The following is a 22,662-nucleotide window of genomic DNA, read 5'->3' on the forward strand; positions in this document are numbered from 1 at the left end:
GCAAGAGTTGTTCTCGGATATGCACAAGTTTTCAGTTTCTCCTTAATTTTACCGCCATTCGTGTACTGCCAAAATCAGAATACTAGTGACATATGCGGTGGTTTTCAGTAACACTTTTCACGGTAGAGAGATGGAAAATGCACTGAATATGTATGCCTGACTTTGCCTGCTCTGCCATCCCACAGTGTCGGCCTATCACTTATCACGTTTAACATGTTTTGTTTCTCGAAGTGAATGCTGATACGCGTCGTCAGAGGCGGAATGTAAAGTAAGTTTCGCCCGACCTCACTGCTGTGCAGAGTACCCGCGCGCGTGTAAACACGGCGCTAACCTTACGCAACGACCCGATAGGGGTAGCGCACTCCGGTAGCCAGCCGCCTGTGCACTCAACCAGTGTGCGACGCTAGCGGGCTTTTCTCGTCGCGCTTAGCTTCCGGCACTCTGCGTCGCCGCTACGCTTTTCGCAACCTCCAACTCCAACGCACGCTCCGAGCACTGCCCAGCTGTGGCACGCTCCTAAGTCAGATCGTGGAAGCAATCCAAACCTACATACACACTCCCAGAGACGCTATCAGAGCAGCTACTACCGCATTACGCCAGTCTTCATTTGTGAATAGACGAGTTTTGCTGTTCGGGCACTACAATAAGAGAAGAAAGGATTATAAAAAACGTAGAAAGACAATAGCATGGAAATGTTTCCCCAAGAGGAGAGAGTAATGTGTTAACATCGATTGTCGACTTAAGTGTTAGAAAGTATTTTCTGGACGTATTCGTTGTATAGTTTCATATGGAAGTGAAACATATACAATGAACAGTAAAGATAAGAAGAGAATAGCAGCTTTATGAATGCAGTGATACAAGACAACGCACAAGATTAGACACGTAGATCGAGTAATTAATGGAGTGGGACTGAAAGGAATTGAATAACAAAGGATATTTATAGCACTACCTGACTAAGTGAAAGTATCGATTGATGTGACACATCCAGGAAACGTAGGTTACAATGGATATAAAATTGAGCATTTACACTCAGATGACGAGATGTGCACGTGATAGAGTTGCAGGGATAATTGTACGAGGCAGCCTTCGTGCTGATGACTGCAATTACTGTGGGGACAAGACGCGGGAGTGGGCTGCACCGGGGCGCACACACAGCTGCAAGTTGCGCTGTCGTGCGGCGTGCTGGCCGGAGTGCTTCGACAAAAAGCCCCGCGACCTTTAGCACAGAGTGCAAGGACTTCCCCGGGGCTGGTATTTGCAGCTAACGGTAGCCGCAGCCCTATTGTCCGCCGTCGGCTTAGATAACCTTGCTCTCTGGGTACGTGAGTTCCTTTCTTTACCCGGCGTCGAAGTCTCTCGGTTTCCCCCGCGTCGCAGCGGTAAAACATAATACGGGCACTTAGTAAGGGTCAGATAATAACAAGACTACTTTCGAACATATGATTTAGAAAATTTAGCCGGCCGCGGTGGTCGTGCGGTTCTAGGCGCTACAGTCCAGAACCGCGGGACTGTTACGGTCGAAGGTTCGAATGCTGCCTCGGGCATAGATGTGTGTGATGTCATTAGGTTGGTTAGATTTAAGTAGTTCTAAGTTCTAGGGGGCTGATGACCTAAGATGTTAAGTCCCATAGCGCTCTCAGCCATTTTTTGAACCAGAAAATTTACGCCTCTCGAGTTTGCTTCTCCGTAGCAAGAACAGACTATCCTGTCGCGGGGTTCGCTTCCCTCAGCCAAACGAAAAAAGTAAGTTGTGTCTCAACGTGAGTGCAATAGTTGCTAATGTCTCGTTCAGTCAACTGTTTATAAAGTTCGTATGCACAGTGGATTTCTAACAATGCGCTGTTTCAGTTGCTCGGTGTACTCTATGGTCGATTGATTTGGACAGCCGTACGGGAGTCCATGAGAGGAGTTACATAACTGTCAACTCAGTAGCATCATGTAAAGATGAATGTCATAAATAAACACAGCTGAGTGGAATACAGCAAATATACACAAATATTATTAACACATTACCGCCAACCACAGGAAGATATGGGGTTTTGACGCACGTCTTTCAATTACAAAAACTGACACATTTATCCCGCGGATCGCTCCCGTGTGCTGTCGTCAAACATACGCGTAAAGGCTGGACTGCGTGGAAGGGCTCGTGTGGGGGGCAGCACTGTTTTCCAGCCTGGAGCGCGTCAGTGACGTAGCGAGATCCCGGGAGAAAACTCCGGCGCTGTGGGCGTGTGCGCGCGGCGTGCAGATCAGAGCAGGGCTTAATACAGAGGGCGTGGCCGCCGCCCACCGTAGCTTTCCCCGCCGGCTGCAGGGCTGGTTTGGCAGCCAGTTTAGTTGCCCAGCTGCACGTAGGTGGCGGCGGAAACCGCTGCCGGGGGAAAGCGGACGCATCTCTCTCTCTCTCTCTCTCTCTCTCTCTCTCTCTCTCTCTCTCTCTCTCTGACATACGGCGCAGATTACGGAACATGTCCTGCGCTCGTTACAGACACTTTACGGAGCATTGAGCAACTCCTAAAGAGGAATCGGTACGGTGTCCGAAAGCACTAGTCAAGTCAAACAGAGCCTGATCTATTCGTTGCAAAGATCCAGATGGCAGCAGAAAACGGAGCTTGGGTTGACGTAGTGTTTCTTGACTTCTTAGAGCGCCTTCCATGAACATTTTATCTTCCTTTGTGCCGGAGTCATTACAGTCGCAAAACCAAATATTTTCGCATTCGGAGGTGAAAGTAGGTGACAGAAATTTCGCGGCCGTAGTGGCCGTGCGGTTCTAGGCGCTACAGTTCGAATCCTGCCTGGGGCATGGATGTGTGTGATGTCCTTAGGTTAGTTAGGTTTAAGTAGTTCTAAGTTCTAGGGGACTGATGGCCTCAGAAGTTAAGTCCCATAGTGCTCAGAGCCATTTGTGCCATTATGACCACTGCTGACCACTGTCCACTGTCCACCACGACGTTGAATACCGCCTGGTGGCACTGCGGTCACGTGACGTGTTAAAACAAAACACGGAGGGGGATTACCCTAACGAAGATATGGGCTGCAAGCAGGAAAATCTAGTGAGATAAGCGACTCTGACAAAGGCCAGATTACTATTATGCAGAGCATCTGAACGAGGATCTCGGTGACGGCGAAGGTGTCGAATGTTCACCAACTACTGTCGTGAGCACCTACAGAAAGAGGTAGGACAGTGAAACTACCAGTAGGTGCTAAATGGCAGGACGTCCTCGACTCTTCACAGAACGTGGGGTTCGGCGCCTTGGCTGCTCTGTAAAGTGGGATAGATGGTGATCTCCGGCATCTCTACCGGAAAGAGCGCAATGCTGGCACACGGACCAGTGTTCTGGACCACAGCGTGCTTCGCTGAACACGGAGCTCCGCAGTAGACCACAGACACCTGTTTACATGTTGACCCGACGGCATCGTCAGTTACGATTGCAGAGGGCACGGAACCATCGGGATTCTACCGTCCATCAATGGAAACCTGTCGGCTCTTCGGGTGAATCACAGTTTTGCTACACTAGGTCGGTGGTCGTCTCTACAAAGGCCGTCATCGAGGTTATCGGCGGCTCGAAACGTGCAGTTCGCCACGGACGCAGGCTGGTTGGAGCAGTATAATACTATGGGGGAGGTTCTCCTGCGTTTGCATGGGATCTGTGTGGTAATGGAAGATATTCTGACAGCTTCGAACCACCTACATCCTTTCATGCTCGATTTCTTTCCCGACGGCGATGTCATCTTTCGGCAGTATAATTGTCCGTGTCTCGGAGCCAGAACCTTGCCACAGTGATTTGAGCAGCATTATCATGATCTCACGTTGATGTCTCGGCGACAAAATTCGCATCACGTAAATCCTATGGAACCCATCTGGGTCGCTAGGGGTGCCATCACCGCGTACTCAAATCAGCGGCCCTGTATTTACGCGAATTACATGCCACAGCTACCAACAAACTTTCGGACTCTGATAGGCAGAATTAGTGATGTATTTCCTTCCAGAGACGGACAAACAAGCTATCAAGCAGGTGGTCATAATGTTTTGGCTCATCAGTATATATTACTACTCGACCACGATATCACTGGACTTGGCGTCTTAAGGCCGTTATCGGAAACACGCTATGACATTACAGTGAACAAGTACAGTGCTGACTGAGGAAAACACATCGCACTGTGGAAGATTTCGAGACACCTGTGCGAATACTATCAAAACGAGACTAGTTCCCCGCACAGTTGGTTGCCAGCTAGGTATGTAGATGCAAACAGGACAGCCCGTTGTAAGGATAAGTCTACAGCTGCGTGCGCACTTAAATTTTTTTGAGAATGAAGGATATATGTGCCTGAAATGAATACCTCACGTAAAGTACAGAGTAACACACAAGGAAACGTGTTTCCATTAGAACTGTATTGGTCGTACTAAAATAATGACGCATTTGAGAAGTTTCGAATACTAAACAGTCATCATCAGAAGTGAAAAAAAGAGAACTATTAAATGTAATGACAGGTTATTTTCTAACAAATCGGATGAGTATATTTTCACATTTATGCCTTTTTTTAATTATATATTTAACAAAATTTTCACTTTAGCTCTTTTCTTAGTTTTGATCCTGACTGCTTAGGTGCCGAAATCGTGAACTTTGGTGTTACACCTGTATTTAGTGCGATCAAGACAGTTTTAATAAAAAGTTGTTCGAATAAGTTAGATCGCGTGATCTAAGTGAGAATGTCAAGTTTCATGAATACACAAAGGCCTGGGGTAACAGAAAATTGGGCGCGTGAAAGCTTCACATACGGCAATATGCCTGCAAATGTCGTAGCACGATGTCGGCAGCTTGAAATTGTAAACAGTACGGGATGTTATCTTGCGGGGGACTTGAGACTGTGGATTCCAGTATGTAAATGTACGAGTAGGTTTCGACATAAGATAGGCTTTGGTTACTGGAGACCTCAGACCCGTCGCAGCTCGGGCTGACCAAAAGGAGCGGCGGGGCAGTAAGGAGCGAGAGAGTGCGGGAACCGTGTCTGAGGCGGCCGGCTCGTTAATTACGGAGTGCGAGTCGGCAGATGTCGCGGCAGGGAAAGCGGCTCGCCTCGGCTCGCCTCTTTGTGTGGGGCGCCCGGACCCGCGAGGTGTGGCGTGCTAGCAGAGCGACCGGTCCGCCAGGGCGGCCCGCCAGCTTTCGCCGGGCCAGGAAGCGGGACCAGGATGCGGCGCGCCGTGATTCCTGCGGGGTGCGAACTCGTTCCGTCCTGCCGGGCACCTCTTCAGGAACCCGCACTTTCACTCTGCCGCCGCCGGTTCGCGGACGGCGGGCAGATCACGTCGGCGAGTCCACCACTGTCCTCCCTCCCCTGTCGGGTGAGAAGTAGCTGCAGAGTTCGCAAGGTGAACGCTCGTTTAGCATAGCTGCTGAAAATGCCACTGCTTTCGGAGGGGGCTGGAATATTCCTCTCCGTGAAAACGAGTAAAAAACCTGACCACGTTCAGCAGTTATCGAATTATATCGCTGCAGTTTACTTGGGGGTGGTATGCTGCCTCTGCTTTGTTTTACTTTTTACTCTTTCCATTCTCCACAGCTAGGGGTGGTGTGGGACGTTCGAGATCCGGCCCAATGGAGAGTTGCTCTTCTGTTCAGCCAAGTATCAGACGTTAATTTTAATTTTAATAATTAACAGTCTCAGTTGCACTGTTTGCCTAGAATTTACCTAGGTTTCAGTCGGGATAACCCAAGCTTCTTCAGAGTTGAGTTCCAGTACAGCACTCGTGGCTGCCGCATCGCGGTAGCGAAGTGGGGCCGAGGCAGTTCCAGATAAGTTTTGTAGTCTGAATTTTTAGTTTTAGTTTTAGCTTGACGATGTCCCCAATGGAAAAACGGTAGTTACTGTTATTCTGAATAAGTTTGGGTTATCCCGACTGAAACCTAGGTAAATTCTAGGTAAACGGTGCAACTGAGGCTGTTAATTATTAAAATTAATATTTACACAGTTGCTGGCAGGGCCGCGAAATGTTGCAGATATTTAAGTATCAGACGAGCTGACAGCGGCGTAGATGGGGGATCCCAAGTGCGAACAAATATTAGGCTGTTACCAGTTGCGGTATACAGCTTACAACCACTGGAAACCTCCCGAAGAATTGGGGAATTGGAACCGTATTAATTTATTCCTGGGAAAACGTCCTTCGATAAAAATGTCCACTCAGCCAAAAATTAAAATGAATGTGTTTGTGTGTGTGTGTGTGTGTGTGTGTGTGTGTGTTTATTGAACGGAGTGAAGCGTAGCCCGCCTAACAATAATGTTTATTTTACTGAAATGCTCATGCTACATCGATAATGTTTATACCTGTTTCCGCTGTCTAGTTACTATCGCTAACCCACAAACAATTCTTGGCCGTTGGCTCCAACGCAACAAGCTGTAAGTCAACATCTCATAAGACTCAATCGTTTTCGAGTTATCAGCGTTCTCACTTGTCTGATGCGGCCTATGACGACTCCTCTGTGAGCCCATCTCTACATCGCACAGTAGCACTAGCAGCCTACGCCGTTATTTATTTGTTGGATGTATTGCAATGCCTCCCGCTGCAGACCTTACCCTCTACAGCTCTCCAGGGAGATGTAGAGACCCTTACTGGAGAACCGTAATTGTCTACAAAAGATACACAGCATGTTTACAAAACAACTGTCCCGCGCTCTCACAGTACTCGTTGAGATGTGGTACGCTGCAGTTATATCAGTAACAAAGTCCTCACGCGCAACATTTGTTGGCAGCAGTACGGTCGTTCTGCAGGCTGCTTCAAATGCCGGTTCTCTAAATTTTCTCAGTTTTGTTCCTCGAAAAGGAAGTCGCGTTCCCTCCAAGGATTGCAATTTGAGTCCTCGAAGCAAAGCCCGCTAACACTTGCGTTTTGTTGGAACCTGCCGGTAACGCGGGCAGCCCACCTCTGAATTGCTTCGATATCTTCCTTTATTCCGACCCGGTACAGGTCCCAAACACACGAACGGTACTCAAGAATGGGTCCCTCTAGTTTTCTTTTTCAGCCTCCTTTACAAATGAACCACACTTTCCCAAACTCTTCCTATAAACCGAAGTCGACCATTAGCCGTTCCTACCACACATCTCACATTCTCGTTCCATTTAATATCGCTTTGCAACGTTAAACTCCGATATTTAATCAACGTGACTGTGTCAAAGAGGACACTACTAATGCTGTAAGCGGACATTACGGTATTGTTTTTCCTACTCAGACGCTATATTCATAGCTACCTACGATACACCACAGCAACTACAAAGTTTGTTTAGCTTATCTTGTATCATCCTACACTCACTCAACTTCGACACCTGCCTGTACACCACAGCATCATCTGTAAAGACTGCTGCCCACTTGTCCACCACATTATTCAGTACGTAGAAGGTAACAGTGGTCCAGTCATGCATCCATGAGACACTCCTGACGATACCCTTCGTCCGCTACTCAGTCTGGAGACGCAGGAGAACGTCGCTGTGGGCTGCACTTTCCTCGTCTTCCGGAGCACCGATGTAATAGCCGATCTTTACACGTGGCGTGTCGGGTAGGAGAGGTGGGAGCGAATCTGACCGGACGGCCACTTTCTCCGCCGTAAATCGTGGCCGCTGTTTCCGTCCGTCTGACCGTCATGCAGACGGCCGGGTCGGTGCCGGCTTTCCCTCGCGTTGCATTCCGGAGCAAACGCGCTGCCGGCGATTTGCGTGAGTGATGCGCGAGAGCGGGTCGCAGCGACGTGAGGGGCCTCGCGGATGCTGCTGGCGGCGGCGGCGGCGGCGGCGGCGGCGCCTCTGAAGTCCGGCAGGCAGCCGACGTGACGCGGGCAGGTCGCAGCAGTGCCGGCTGACGCGCCACTTGCCAAGGACCGCTCACCGAACCGCGAGGGCGTGGCACCCGTGCCAAGTGCGCGCGGCAGGCATCTCCCGATGCAGAGTCCGTCCCATCCTAATATTACGGTCCTCACGTGACACTGCAGGGCTACACAGCAGGTTTCGCGAGGTCGATTCTCGCACGGGACGTGGCTGCGGCAGTTGTGTGTGCTGACACTGACTGCACTCAGCAGGGTTAGTCACCTCAAGTACGTTTTGATTAAGGCCCCTGGGAGAACCAACCGTGACAGAACAGTTCCACCTGGCATGATGGATACATGAGGGAGATGCTTGTAATAACCTCAGTACCAAAAAAGGCAGGACCTGTGAGGTGTGAGCACCGCCAAAATACGGCTTTCGGAAGTCGGAAATTTCAAACTCGAAATTTCTACAGATTGAGGGAACGACAAGTAGAAACCCAACTCGGGGAAGATATGTTTGTCTCCTGTACAAAAGTAAGACCACGCAAACGAACCCGCACTTGTACCATTTGCAGATTTGGAGACAACTTTGACAATATCCACCGAACTATAGTGCTTGAAGTTTTGAAGACAGCAAGTGTAAAATACAGTGAACGAAAGCTTAGTAACAACTTGAACAGAAACTAAACTTCAATTCTAAGTGTCGAAGGACATGCCAGGCAAGCTGTGGTTGAGAATGGAGTTAGACGTGGACAGAGCCTATCCCGCATGTTATTGAATCTGTACATCCAGCAAGCAGTAATCAAACCAAAAACAGATTTGCAAATTCAGGGGCAAGAAACAAGACTCTGAATTTTGCCGAAGACGTTGAAAGTCTGTCGCAGTGAACAAAGCAGTTAAAAGACCAGTTAAATGGAATGAATTGTGTCTTGAAAAGAGCTAAAATGGTTCAAATGGCTCTGAGCTCTATGGGACTTAACATCTGTGGTCATCAGTCCCCTAGAACAGAACTACATAAACCTAAGTAACCTAGGGACATCACACACATCCATACCCGAGGCAGAATTCGAACCTGCGACCGTAGCAGAATATCAAGAAAGGTAAAAGAAGAGTAATGGAGTGTAATTGAATTTTAAATCAGGCAATGACGGCGCATTCAGATTAAGAAATGAGATGCAAAAGGTGGACAAGTAGGCTCGCCATGTGGGCAGCAAAAGAACTGGCGAGAGCAGACGTAAGGAAGACACAATTTAGACCGACAGTAGCAAGTAATGCGTTGATGTAAAGGGGAAAAATATTATGATATTTTATGAACTCTTTTGTGAACGTGTTTGTTTGGAGTGCAACCTTACATGCAAGTGAAACGGGGACGATAGACTGCAGACAAGAAACTAGTGCTCCTTTTTGTAATGAGATGTTATAGAAGAATTCTGCAGATTACATGCATATATTGAGTGAGTAGTGAAAGGTTACTTAACCTAACTACGGACGTTACATGTTTATGAAATAATATAACAAAAAGGGAGTACGTTGATTGGTCTTAACGAAGACCACTGCGGAAGTGAGGTGACTCAGGTCCGCGTCCCCAGCACGTTAAACCCTAAAGGGAAAACAAGCGAGGCTGTCACACAAGGAATGCGGCGATGAGATGTGGATGGAGGCGCCCACAGCCATACAGAGCAGCCAGCGAGTGACCCCGGCCGTAACTCGTCCTGCGCGACGCGACACGATGCCTCACTTTCTCCTGCGGACAACCACACACACACACACACACACACACACACACACACACACACACACACACACACACACCACACACACTCGCGGCTGAAGCTCCTAGACCAGACCGGTTGGCAGCTCTCCGCTCGCCTGGCCGGCTAGACTGGCCACGCCTCTTGCATCAGCTCACACACACACACACACACACACACACACACACACACACACACACAAGCGCGCGCCTTCCCAGCTGCTGCATTTCCATGGGACACAGGTTTACGAAAACTGCATGTCGCAAACCGATTTTCGCATACAAGTTCACGTGTTAAGGCCTGAATGATTTTGCGGACCCGTGCTAGTATTGGTTTCCCAAGATGTTACTTCTTTTTACTCTCGTAATTTGCTAAGCAGTGGTTCCGTTTCGGATTTAGTCATCACGCTGTCTGATTCTCTTCAGTTAAACACAGGACGCTCATAACTTCTCTTCTTCTTCTTCTTCTTCTTCTTCTTCTTCTTTGCCGTTCAAAAAGTAACTCCGTCTAGGACAACAGACATTATTACAATTAAATAGGAACCTGACAACCTAAGCACGTTTCAAAGTTTGTGTGTCACAGGAAATGTGACAGCTAGAACCCCATTTCGAGGATCAATACTACTATGACCAACCACAAGCTATAACAGAGAATCTGTTTAAGAAATCCAGATTCGCGAATCCCATGTAAACGTAGTGGTAAACAGGCGATTCGCACGCGACATCAGCACTGGCAACCCAATAGATTCTGGACCACGGAAGTCTGTCTAGCATATCACAATCACTTTCTATATCTACAGTGTCCGCTCCTCAGCTGTTGCCGCTCATCCCATCGTCAACTGCACGGTTTTACATTTCTGCTCGTTTAAACTAAGTTCCCAGTCTTTGAAACCACTTTGCAAACTCTCCAAACTTCGACTTGATATTTATACAGTTTTGTCTGGAAAATACATCACTACAGACAAATGTATCATCCGGGAAACGCTTGACGTTCCTGATGACGTAACAAATATAGGAACCGATCGCTTGAAACGCTAATTACAATACTAATAGAAAATCATATTTCCCCTCATTTCTGTGCCCATATTTTCCGTAGTTGCTTTATAATTATTGCAGGCATTTTAAATCCGTCTGTGCAGTTACAAGAATGTAGTTGCAAAGATCATATTATACCAGCGACAGCCGCTAACAACACTTTTGACTTTTGGTGCCAGTTTCGAATGTCACCAGTCATCATCAGGAACATGTAGTTTTTCAATTACAGTATCCGCGTGGATACATATATGGCGTTCCAACCATTCACGACTGTGTTTACACAGGCATCGTAATGGAAAAACTTGTGCATCATAGTCATTAATAATATTCAAAACTGGTAGCAATAACAGAGATTTTCTTAGCAGCTGTCGGTGGCACAACACGATTCTCGATAAATACCTGCAAGCTGTGAGGTAGCAGCAACTGAAAATATTTCGAAAATGTTGATGTATCCGTGTCCCCACCCACGCTGTAATTGGCTTCATTCCGTTATCGGCCGCAGAGTGAACGAGCACCGAACGGAATTAACGACCGCGCCGGACTGGGGAGTTAAGGACCGCTCCGGCGGGGACGCTAATGGCCACTTAGCCGCTGACGTACCGTCGCCGGCCCCCTGCGCTTTGCATCTCGGACACCTCACTCCATCTTTATGCAAATCCTAACTGGAACCGCGCGTAATCGAAAAGAATAGCCCGCGCCGAAGTTCGTTAACGCCATTAGTCCTCACAAACGTTGGCCGTCACGGGTGCTTTACAAGCCGTTACACTCACTCATATTCCTCTCGCGTCGTAGGCGGGGCCAATTGCTGCGGCACGCGATCGGTTTTGGCGGCCCGGAGGCAGCCCGGAAGTTGATGCGTGAATCAAAGGGCTTCCTCCCTAGGGCGGAGGCTCACTACATCGACTAGGGAGCTTTCCGGAGACTGAAAGAAGTGAATACCGTGTGGCACTGAACTGTTCGTACTTGAGACGCAGAAGACTGGATAGCACCGCCCAGGCTGACGCCCAGTTCTTCGACCGCCGGGACAAGTTCCGTGCCGTTTGCAGATTTTTCGGTTTTGCAATAGAATTGTCATTTTCTGTCCACGGTATTTAGTTAGCTTCCCTGGTTGTCTTTGCTACACACCTTACGAATGTAACTCAGTTGCAAACAATCAGTTTCGCTTTTTTCCTGTGGTCTTCAGTCCAAAGAATGTTTTGATGCGCCTCTCCACGCTGCTCTAGCCAGTGGAAGGCTCTTCGTCCTCAATATCCATCTACAATTTCTAACTCCCCCCCACATTTCTCTCTATTACGAAACGTACCGCTTTTTGCTGTCTCAGGCCGTGTCCTAAGAACCGATTAGTGAACTGATGACCCTGTAGTTTGATCTCTTTCTATCCAAACCAACCAGCTGATTGCTTCTTTCAGTCGGGTTTCTCCGTAAAGCTCTTTATTCCCAGTTCCATCCAGTACCTCCTAATTAGTCACTCGATCTAATTTTTGTCTGGGAACCACATTTCCTACCGTTATATACCATCGTCTAGTGAACGAAATACAAACTTACGGACGACTTTCGTGTCTGAGCTAAGCCTGGACAGGTGTCCACCAGCCAAACAGTTGTTACTGTTTATGTTTTGTGTGAGGTTCAACATGAGAGGTCGCGCTCTTCACTCCGTACCCTGAATCGCGTGCCCGCATCTCGTGGTCGTGCGGTAGCGTTCTCGCTTCCCACGCCCGAGTTCCCGGGTTCGATTCCCGGCGGGGTCAGGGATTTTCTCTGCCTCGTGATGACTGGGTGTTGTGTGATGTCCTTAGGTTAGTTAGGTTTAAGTAGTTCTAAGTTCTAGGGGACTGATGACCATAGATGTTAAGTCCCATAGTGCTCAGAGCCATTTGAACCATTTGAGCCTGAATCGCTGGCCGATGAGGAGACGCGCCCTCTGTGCTCTGTTCCGCAGGCCGCCTTGCACTGTGTGGTGGAGGGTACTTCTGACACTGCTATCACAGAACGATCCGTGGGAAGAACGAGTGCCGGTGAGACTACGCGTGACTTCCTACTACTCTGATTTTCTCGTCTAGCGTGGTGGGGGACGGCGGTGGGAGAGAGTGACACCTTGTTGGACTCTTCGTGGGAGGTACTCATGCGGAATTTGAGCGGTGAACCTATCCGTGATGCACACACCCCCTCTCGTGTAGCGCCTGCCACTGGAGATTGCTGAGCAAGTGCGGAACGCTCTCGTGCTTGCTGAACGAAGCGCTTTTGTCCTGCAGGGTGAAACGGTCACTCAATGCAACGGCGCAAGGACGAACATAAGCATCATAGACGTGCAGCTTAGCACAGGCAATCCTACGGGAAAGCAAACTCAGCTCTGTAAGGCCATACGAAGATGTACCTGCCTACACAACGGGCCGCCTGGCGCCAAAGCATCTCACTAACAGATATTCCGTAGATGGTGGCAGGATCTGGAGTCTTGCCCAGTCGAACAATACTTGCCGCCACTTCCCGAGCCAAACTGCTCACCATTCGCGAAGTGATTTGAACGCTGCAGACCATCCGGCCAATGTTAAGGACTCTCCCCCCTCCCAGGTAGTTGCTTCACTCTGACGCCACCATCAGTTGCTCTTGGCAAGGTACCCCTCGATATCACCTGGTGGATGAATCAGCGGACAATTATAGTTACGGCGGGATGTTCGACCAATGTCTCAGTGCGAAACAGCAGATAAGCTTCATTCACATGCATCTTAACGTTGTAACATCCTCGACCGTGTCTTCCGGATGAGAGTTTAAAAGCTGCACTTACAATTATAGTCGTAGCACATCTATAGACCGTTCGTTTGTCTCTTTATAAAAATGTACAGCTTTACTCCGAAACTGATGAAATTTTGCACACTTTACTTTCAAGACAAGAGGAAGATCACTGTCTACATAAGGTTTCGTAATCTGACTTGAAATATGTACTTAATATATTAAGGATGAGCAGTTACCAAACATGTCGAAAAGTACTTGACCAATTTAGGCCTACTTCAAAGCTCCTGGACGGTTTACTCCAAATTTCTACATTCAGATGAAACAATGAAAAAAATAAATGAAAAATTATATGGCTAAAAAACAAAATATATTGTGATAAACTGTTATTCCTATTGCAAGACTAAGTTACAGGGCCAATATCCGACTTGGAGATAGTACAACCAGACGTCACTACGTAGTGCGAAAACTCCTGAATTTGACAGGAACATGATTGCTAACTGGTGCTTATTGATCAGTTGCCGTTGTTACACTTGCAGCGGAAAGAGGCTGGCCGTTAAAAAACCTACTGCTGAACTCAGTAAAAACAACCATCAGCACGGGGTATGCCGCAAGGTGAAGACGTATTCGTTCGTCGCGTTCTGTTGAAACCCAATCATTCAAATAAGCCCTTCGACAAGAGACTGCAGTTTCCCATGCGCCTTGCATTCGCTATGAGTATCAACAAGGCACAGGGCCAACCACTTTGTGCGGCAGATATAAACATGCCAGCCACTGGATGTGTTGTACGTACGACTTCTGATAACATGTGCGTCCGTCATCCAGTAGTCGCGGGCAACGTTTCCAGGCAAACTTCCCTCAGACGAACTTTCTATGTACTGAAATAAGCCAAACTTCATTCGCAGTTCAGCTCGTAAATTTATGTCCATGAATATGGGTGGAAAAGCAGTCTCTGCCCACCGGAAGACAGACCCACGTGTAACCGTAACTCATACTGGCTGAAGGTAATGTTAGACGGCAAGGGATCAGACGCCGCACTATTGCGTTCCTCAGGCAGCTAGTGAACAATACAGGAGAAAATACTGAAGGAGTGACAGCAGTTCGGCGTGCCTCGATCCTAGAAATGGCACTTCACCTTAACATTCGTCGTCAACAGATGGTGGGTGACATGTCAGTGGCAGATCTCTTATCTCTCTCTCTCTCTCTCTCTCTCTCTCTCTCTCTCTCTACCGTTTTCTCAGACATGCTGCTGTGTGCCACGTACAGATGTCGAAAGTCGCTTAAGATGTCACTTGTTGGTGTGTGCGGGTTTTTGGGCCTCACTAACGTGTTAGCAACATATTCATATCGGTATTAGTTCTTATAACCTTTCGCGACTTCCCTGTCCTTTTTTGTTTTCTTCCCAATTCCCGTAAACAGCGCGGTAACCTTGCTGCTCTTCTTTAACCACCGCACCGTTCCGGCTGTTGCAGGTGCTATACGTCCTCGCGGTGTCACTAGCGGTGCTGGTGGCAGCCGCAGAGGAGAAGAAGGCGGCGTCGTCGTCGTCGGAGGAGCAGAAGGACGCCAAGGCGCAGCCGGTGAAGCGCGGCCTCCTGGGGCTGGGCTACGGCCTCGGCGGCTACGGCTCGCAGGTGGCCGACGCCCTCGTCCTGGGCGGACAGTCGCTGCCCGCCTTCGGGGGCGGCCTCGGCGGCGGCTTCGGGGGCGGCGCCATCGGCGGCGGTCTGATCGGAGGGGGCTACGGCGGCGGCTACGGCGGCGGCTACGGCGGCGGCGGTGGTGGCGGCGGCTACGCCCGCTACGGCGAGCACGTCAAGACCGTGGTGAAGGTGCCGGTGCCCGTCGACCGGCCGTACCCCGTCCACGTGAAAGTCCCCGTGCCGCAGCCCTACCCCGTGGAGAAGCGCGTCGAAGTGGCCGTGCCGCACCCGGTGCCCGTGCACGTCAAGGTGCCCTACCCGGTGGAGAAGCGCGTCGAGGTCCGCGTGCCCTACCCGGTGCAGGTGCCCGTCGACAGGCCCTACCCCGTCCACGTCAAAGTACCAGTGCCGCAGCCCTACCCCGTCGAGGTCAAGGTCCCCGTCCCGCAGCCCTACCCCGTGGAGAAGCGCGTAGAGGTGCCAGTTCCAGTTGAAGTCAAGGTTCCCGTACACGTTCCGGTCGACAGACCTTACCCTGTCCACGTGAAAGTCCCCGTACCTCAGCCCTACCCCGTCCACGTCAAGGTCCCAGTGCCACAGCCGTACCCAGTGGAGAAGAGAGTCGAAGTCCCAGTGCCGCAGCCCTACCCTGTAGAAGTCAAGGTGCCCGTCGACCGTCCTTACCCAGTTCACGTTCCGGTGGAGAAGCGTGTCGAGGTGCCTGTTCCCGTTCACATCAAGGTCCCGGTCCCACAGCCCTACCCAGTCGAAGTCAAGGTACCCGTAGACAGACCCTACCCAGTTCACGTCAAAGTACCAGTACCTCAGCCGTACCCCGTCGAGAAGCCAGTACCCGTCCCAGTACCTCAACCCTACCCCGTCCACGTCAAAGTACCGGTTCCTCAGCCGTACCCAGTGGAGAAGCGTGTCGAAGTACCTGTCGACAGGCCGTACCCCGTCCACGTGAAGGTGCCCGTGCCTCAGCCGTACCCTGTCGAAGTGAAGGTGCCGGTACCGCAGCCCTACCCAGTGGAGAAGCGTGTCGAGGTTCCCGTACCGCACCCCGTCCCCGTCCAAGTCCCCGTCGACAGGCCGGTCCCCGTGCCTCAGCCCTACCCGGTCCACGTCAAGGTTCCCGTCGACAGGCCCTACCCGGTGCCTCAGCCCTACCCGGTTCACGTCAAGGTTCCCGTCGACAGGCCCTACCCGGTGCCCGTCAAGGTGCCCGTCCCACAACCGTACCCCGTCGAGAAGCGCGTCGAAGTTCCGGTTAAGGTGCCGGTGCCTCAGCCGTACCCAGTGGAGGTCAAAGTACCTGTCGACAGGCCTTATCCCGTAGAAGTCAAGGTGCCCTACCCGGTGGAGAAGCGCGTCGAGGTGCCAGTTCAAGTGCCGGTCCCACAGCCGTACCCAGTCGAGAAGCGCGTCGAAGTTCCGGTGAAGGTCCCCGTGCCCCAGCCGTACCCAGTCGAAGTGAAGGTCCCGGTGCAGGTGCCGGTGCCGCAGCCCTACCCCGTCCACGTCAAAGTCCCCGTGGACCGTCCCGTCCCCGTGCCCCACCCGTACCCCGTGAAGGTGCCCGTCGACCGCCCCTATCCCGTCAAAGTGCCCTTCCCCGTGCCGGTACACCAGCCTCACCCTAGCTACGGATACGGGGTGAACGCCGGCTGGAAGAAGTAAACATCGGCAGCTAGGCGCAGCTAACCGGGGCAGGTATCTGGACATACACAGTGCGACACTGGAGCGCCACCTTCGCACGGAGGGACGTCCGAAGACCACCGGGGACACGCCGACCAGAAGAGCTGCCACTCCGCTGTCTGCAGTCCTGGAAGACGACGGCACAATGCAGCGTTCGCCTAGGAAAGAAGCACGGAAGAGCTCCACGGCCGGAGACACACCACCCTCTGGCTGACGCTTCTAGTGTTGCCCACCACACCCTCGAGCGTTGCTGTCTGTCTGACATGGAAGTGCCTGGACAACACAGGTTCTTCCGCGTCTTCCAGGAGGCGGCAGAGCGGTGCCGGCCGCTCGGGACCCCGTCCCTTCCCGTCCTCCAGTGTGGACGGGCGCAGCTTCAGCGTCGCGCGGTAGTCTTCTTCGCCCTGAAGACTGCGGCGCTCCGGCGCGCCGAAACGTTGTACAGCACATCTCACCCATCACGTCCTCCTCGTCGCCGACGACATGCCTCATAGATGCGCCTTCTTCTCCTTTTTTTACTTCTGTTTTCTGTTTATTTGTAAGTATGTATAGCCATTGCATCGTAACAGCCATCACTTCCATATGTGTGTGTTTTATACGTGTCTTTCGCGTCATGTCTCATTTTTCCTTTTTTATACTGAAATATAGTGAAGTCATTTTTGTAAAAGTAAACTCTGGTGTTAAATTCATTCTACCAGTTGCTACACTTCCCAACATTCCTTTATAATCCTCTCCAAGAGCAGAGAAGTGCATAGCACATGTATTCAACAGAGTATGCAGAATCATTTGCTGTTTATCAAATACCTCTTAAGAAGTATGGTACTGTGATAAAGCTGGAGCTGATGTCGTTGTTACCATGCACAGTTAATCCAACATAAATGTCAGGGGAGTTAAGCATTGTGGTATGTCAGCATCATAATGTTCTATGTCTTTACCACTACCACCACCACCACCACCACCACCACCACCACCACCACCACCACCCCCACCCCCACCACCACCCCCACCATCACCACAATCACCACAATCATAAACTTCAAGGAAGGTACCATGAAACCATAAATTCTCTTTGTGTCATACTCATCTGCCATCTTGGCGAAGCATTTTGCTGTTGGTATAGGTATGAAATTTTACATGGGCCATAGGTCAGTTCAAGGTTATAGCGGCAGAAAATCTAAATATTAAATCCATTTCTACTTTGTCTTGCTTCTTGCTAGACCTACTACTGCAAACATTAATACCACAGCTTGGTCTCACGGAATTGTCGAAACAAAAACGCCTTAGTTCAAAAACAATCAAGATATCGTGGCCGTCACTTTGCTATTCGCTTGGGCTACAGTGGATCATCAATATATAAAAAGGAGTCTGATGTGGAAACCTTAGATGCTCTAACTTGTATATGCTTAAACACACCGCGGAATTCGAAATACAAATCGTGCTTTGGGAGTCATGAGTCTCTAGCAGTAACATTAACATTGCAAAAAAAAAAAAAAAAGATCTAGTTAATATAACTTCCAACACGTATTGGGCGCTCTAGTGACAATGACTATGTAGTTCATAAACTCAGGTTTTTTCACGATTCTTAAAATGTCAGAGAAAAGCTAGCAGAAACCGCGCCCGTAAAACAGAAACGCCATTTCCTAATCAGCACCGAAATCGGTAGGCTATGCTGGACTCTACAAGCATCTCGTAAATTGTAATAGCTGAGCGTCAGATATCAACTATACCCTGATGCATGAAGAGACGAACTGCGCCGGTCAAAAATGCAACAGCTGTGTCAACCTTACACTATTATGAACATACACGACTACAAATATACAGAGAATAGAATGGAAATACAACAATAATAATGTATGGCATAAGCTTAAGATTCCTGGCCATGTGAAAGCTGTAGGTACTTGAAAATGGTTAAAACAGTAATAACTAGATGTTCATTAGCTATCTGACTTATATGTCCTGTCAGCTAAGCACATCCATTCTGCAGCATCAAAAAGGACAGTAGCTAACTGAACAGCGAAACTGCCGTCTTAGGTTTATCCCAAATTTTTCCTCTGAATATTTACTGCTGCAGGATTTGTAGCATAGTACTGGTTGACATCATAATGCACATATTCAGTGGAGCTACTGGAAAATTGGAAAATGGTTCCATATTTTGGACAATCGACAGCTCGTAATGTCCTCTCTGCCTTTTCTTTTTTTTTTTAGAACTGCAAACTGTGGGCTTTGTCTCTTAAGCTCATTTTTACTGCTGGACGAAGACAGGCTATGCAGTGGACCAGATTCTTACTTGATTTCGTAACTGCTCTTGCACTGTCTTGGACTAGCACGACGAGCCTGCAGCTTGCACATCATACCCAGCATTTAGCTGTGAAAGAGTGAGCAATAAACTGTCCCGACGACCCGCACTCACAGTCTTACTTCCGCCAGTACCTCATCTACCGCCATCCAGACTTCAGAGAAGTTCGCCTGCATGCCTTGCGGGAGTAGGACTCCTGGAAGAACAGATACTGCGGAGAAGAGACTCAGCCACAACCTCAGGGAATGTCTCCAGAATTAAGCTTTCACAGTGCACAAGAGTGTACGCTGGTCTGAGACTACCTGGTAGGTCACATCCCTGTTTTCTTGTTATGGATTTTTATTTTCTGAGCTACTATGTGGTACACGAAAGTTTTCCACAATTGCGTTTCCGCTAGGTGAGCTCTTTGTCAGTCATGAAATCTAGACGTTGCCCTACGGCTACCACCACAGTAGTTGCTGAGTGTTTCATTTGTATTTATATTAATCCTTTTTACGGTGAACCAATGTCGACCACGTTGATTAGCGGGTGTGCTTCCCGTATTGATCAAATACGAACAGAACGACTTGATAATAATGAGCGAGGGTTACCCAGAAAGTAATGCACCGCATTTTTCTTCTTAGGCGAAATCAATTCTAGGAATGCGAAACGTTACGCATGTATTATCTGAAGTCTCCCGAGTGAGCGCGCCAGGTTTCCGTCACTTCCGACAGTAGAGTAGCTGCAGGACAGTTTCAAAATGGCGTTTTGTAGGTGATGTACGTTACAAGCAATGTGCCGTCACTGAATTTCTCGCTGCAGAGAAAGAAACTGTGGGGAATATACACAAACGCTTGTGCGAAGTCTCTGGAGCATATGATGTCGACAGCAGTTGAGTTGTCGCTGGGCACGAAGGGTGAGGTCATCTGAAGGCGGTTCGGCGGAGCTCCACGATTTGCAGCGGTCGGGGAGACCATCCACGGCTGTCACACCCTACAGCCGTGACCCAGCCCCCTCAGACTTCCATTTATTTGGGCCACTAAAGGATGTCACTCGTGGAAAATATTTTGAGGACGATGTGGAAGTGATTCACACAGTGAAGCACTTGCTCTGCCACCAGGACAAGGATTGGTACTGACAGGGAATACACGCCCTTGTTTCGCGCTGGAGGAAGGCCATGGAACGGGATGGAGATTACGTGGAAAATAGGGTGTGTAGATGAAACACCATTCTTCCGTGTGTGAACCCCACTATGTTAAATAAAAATTTGTTGAAGAAAAAAATGCGATGCATTACTTTCTGGGCAACCCTTGTAGAAACGGTAAAATGTGGCCCCCGAAGCTCAGGTCGTTCACGCGTTTTTGAAGTAAGAGTTGTCTAAAAACGGATTTCTGAGGAACACAGCAGTGCGGCGTCTGAGTCTTGACGGCTAACATTACCGTCAGCCAGTATGAGTTCTACATCTACATTACGCACCCTCTCGAAACCTGGCCAGCAAGCTACACCGCGATGCAGAGCGCCTCTCTTGCAGAGTCTGCCACTTGAGTTTGCTAAACATCCCCGTAACGCTATCACGCTTACCAAATAACCCTGTGACGAAACGCGCCGCTCTTCGTTGGATCTTCTCTATCTACTCCGTCCACCCGACCTGGTACGGATCCCACACTGATGAGCAACACTCAAGTGTAGGTTCAACGAGTGTTTTGTAAGACACCTCCTTTGTTGATGGACTACATTTTCTAAGAACTTTCCCAATGAATCTCAGCCTGGCACCCGCCTTGCCAACAATTAATTTTATATGATCATTCCACTTCAAATCGTTCCGCACGCATACTCCCAGATATTTTACAGAAGTAACTGCTACCAGTCTTTTTTCCGCTATCATATAATAAAGGATCCCTCTTTCTGTGTATTCGCAATGCATTACATTTGTCTATGTGAAGGGTCAGTTGCTACTCCCTGCACCAAGTGCCTATCCGCTGCAGATCTTCCTGCATTTCGCTGCAAGTTTCTATTGCTGCAGATTCTCTGTATACTACAGCATCATCCGCGAAAAGCCGCATGGAACTTCCGACACTATCTACTAGGTCAGACTCTGTCTTTCTGTGGGCAGAGACTGCTTTTCCAGCCCTGAGTGCAGTACACGCACTTTACGACCTGAACTGCGAATCAAAGTGTAGGAAGTTCATCTGATGTAAGTATGGCTGGAAAAGTTGTCCGTGACTACTGGGTGATAGGGACACATGGTACCAGAAGTCGTACAAACAACACGTCCATTCCTTATTAAGGGAGGACGTTCATCAAATTGACTGACAATGCCAATTTTTCAATTTATTTTTAATTTATTAGTACAACTCACGCATAATAAGTTGCCAAAGTTTCAGTGATGTAATCGCATCCTAAGTGCCTGCAAAATAATTAAGTTCGTGACGCGACCTTCCCACCACACTTTTTGAAGCAACACTTCAATACTAACTTGATGAACGACGATCCCACGACCTAAACTTTTACGGGATACATCTAGAAGCTGCAATATCTACTCTTTGGTATTACAGATCAAATGAGTGTTTCGTATCTTAGAAACAATGACGGCCGGAGTGGCCAAGCGGTTCTAGGCGCTATAGTCTGGAACTGCGCGACCGCTACGGTCGCAGGTTCGAATCTTGCCTCGGGCATGGATGTGTGTGATGTCCTTAACTTAGTTAGGTTTAAGTAGCTCTAAGTTCTAGGGAACTGATGACCTCGGAAGTTAAGTCCCATAGTGCTCAGAGCCATTTTTGATTTTAGAAACAATAACAAACCAGCTGATTTGTTTGTGAAGTAGTAATTCTTGTTTTGCCTTGTGCTGCCGGCGGAGGTTTACGCAAATGTTCGCTTCTTTCATCACACAAGAATGCCACTGTCAGAAAGAGTTATAGGAAGTGCAGTATGAGCTACATATTTCCACATGGTGTCAACAGATGAAGATCCCATTCATCATTTGTGCCACAGTTGCTGAGCTTCATATCGATAGGATCGGAGGGATGACAGTCCCAACACTCATAAAGATAGGCTTCCAAATTATATCGTGGATACTGTTGGACCCAGTTACAGGCTTCTGGCACATCCTGAACAACTAAAAAAGTATATATGAAGATAGTAACTGCTCTCGAATGAACAGATACCATTGATGAGTCCCTGTAGTCGCGCTATTCATCTGTGCCCTCGGTGGCTCAGATGGATAGAGCGTCTGCCATGTAAGCAGGAGATCCCAGGTTCGAGTCCCGGTCGGGGCACACATTGTCCGCTGTTCCCATCGAGGTATATCAACACCACCTCTCGGCAGCTGAGGGTTTCAATTAACTATCATTTACACTAAAAACGTAACTCCACGGTAAAACTGAGGATCCAGAGCAGTCTGAATTCACTCTTATGGAAAGGATGTCCTAAAACTACAGTTTCATTTACTGCAGTTTTCACACTTGCAACCGATTGTAGTTCTTGTATTTAATGGTGGGAACCTATAGAGGATAGGGGCTGAACTGGCTTTGAGATGGTAAATTTCACTCAAGACATCTTGAGCAAAATGTATTTACAGTGCCTCTCTGCAGCTTAAAAGTCAGTTGAACACATGATAAAGGAAAGAAGGCGAAAAACCAGAGACCAGAAGAGAAGCCCTGAAAGGAAAGAGGACCATGACTACAAACCTGGGACCTTCTTATGAGACGACATAAGGAGAAAGGTTAAGTTGAATTTTAA

The 22,662-nt window shown here is 48.9% G+C and overlaps 1 protein-coding gene and 1 non-coding gene across 2 annotated transcripts in view; both read left to right on the forward strand.

The window, feature by feature from the left end:
• Positions 1–17,321, forward strand: part of LOC124552465 (proline-rich extensin-like protein EPR1) — a 39,790-nt gene extending 22,469 nt beyond the window's left edge. The window contains exon 2 of the mRNA XM_047126740.1: positions 14,781–17,321. Coding sequence (XP_046982696.1) covers positions 14,781–16,631 — 1,851 coding nt within the window. The 3' untranslated portion in view covers positions 16,632–17,321. The remainder of the gene's footprint in view (positions 1–14,780) is intronic.
• A 4,803-nt stretch (positions 17,322–22,124) lies between these two features.
• Trnat-ugu lies at positions 22,125–22,199 on the forward strand. Its single transcript has one exon. It is a non-coding gene; the product is annotated as a tRNA-Thr (tRNA).
• Positions 22,200–22,662: the final 463 nt, after the last annotated feature.

The sequence above is a fragment of the Schistocerca americana genome, chromosome 10, assembly GCF_021461395.2.
Source record: "Schistocerca americana isolate TAMUIC-IGC-003095 chromosome 10, iqSchAmer2.1, whole genome shotgun sequence".
Lineage (NCBI taxonomy): Eukaryota > Metazoa > Arthropoda > Insecta > Orthoptera > Acrididae > Schistocerca > Schistocerca americana.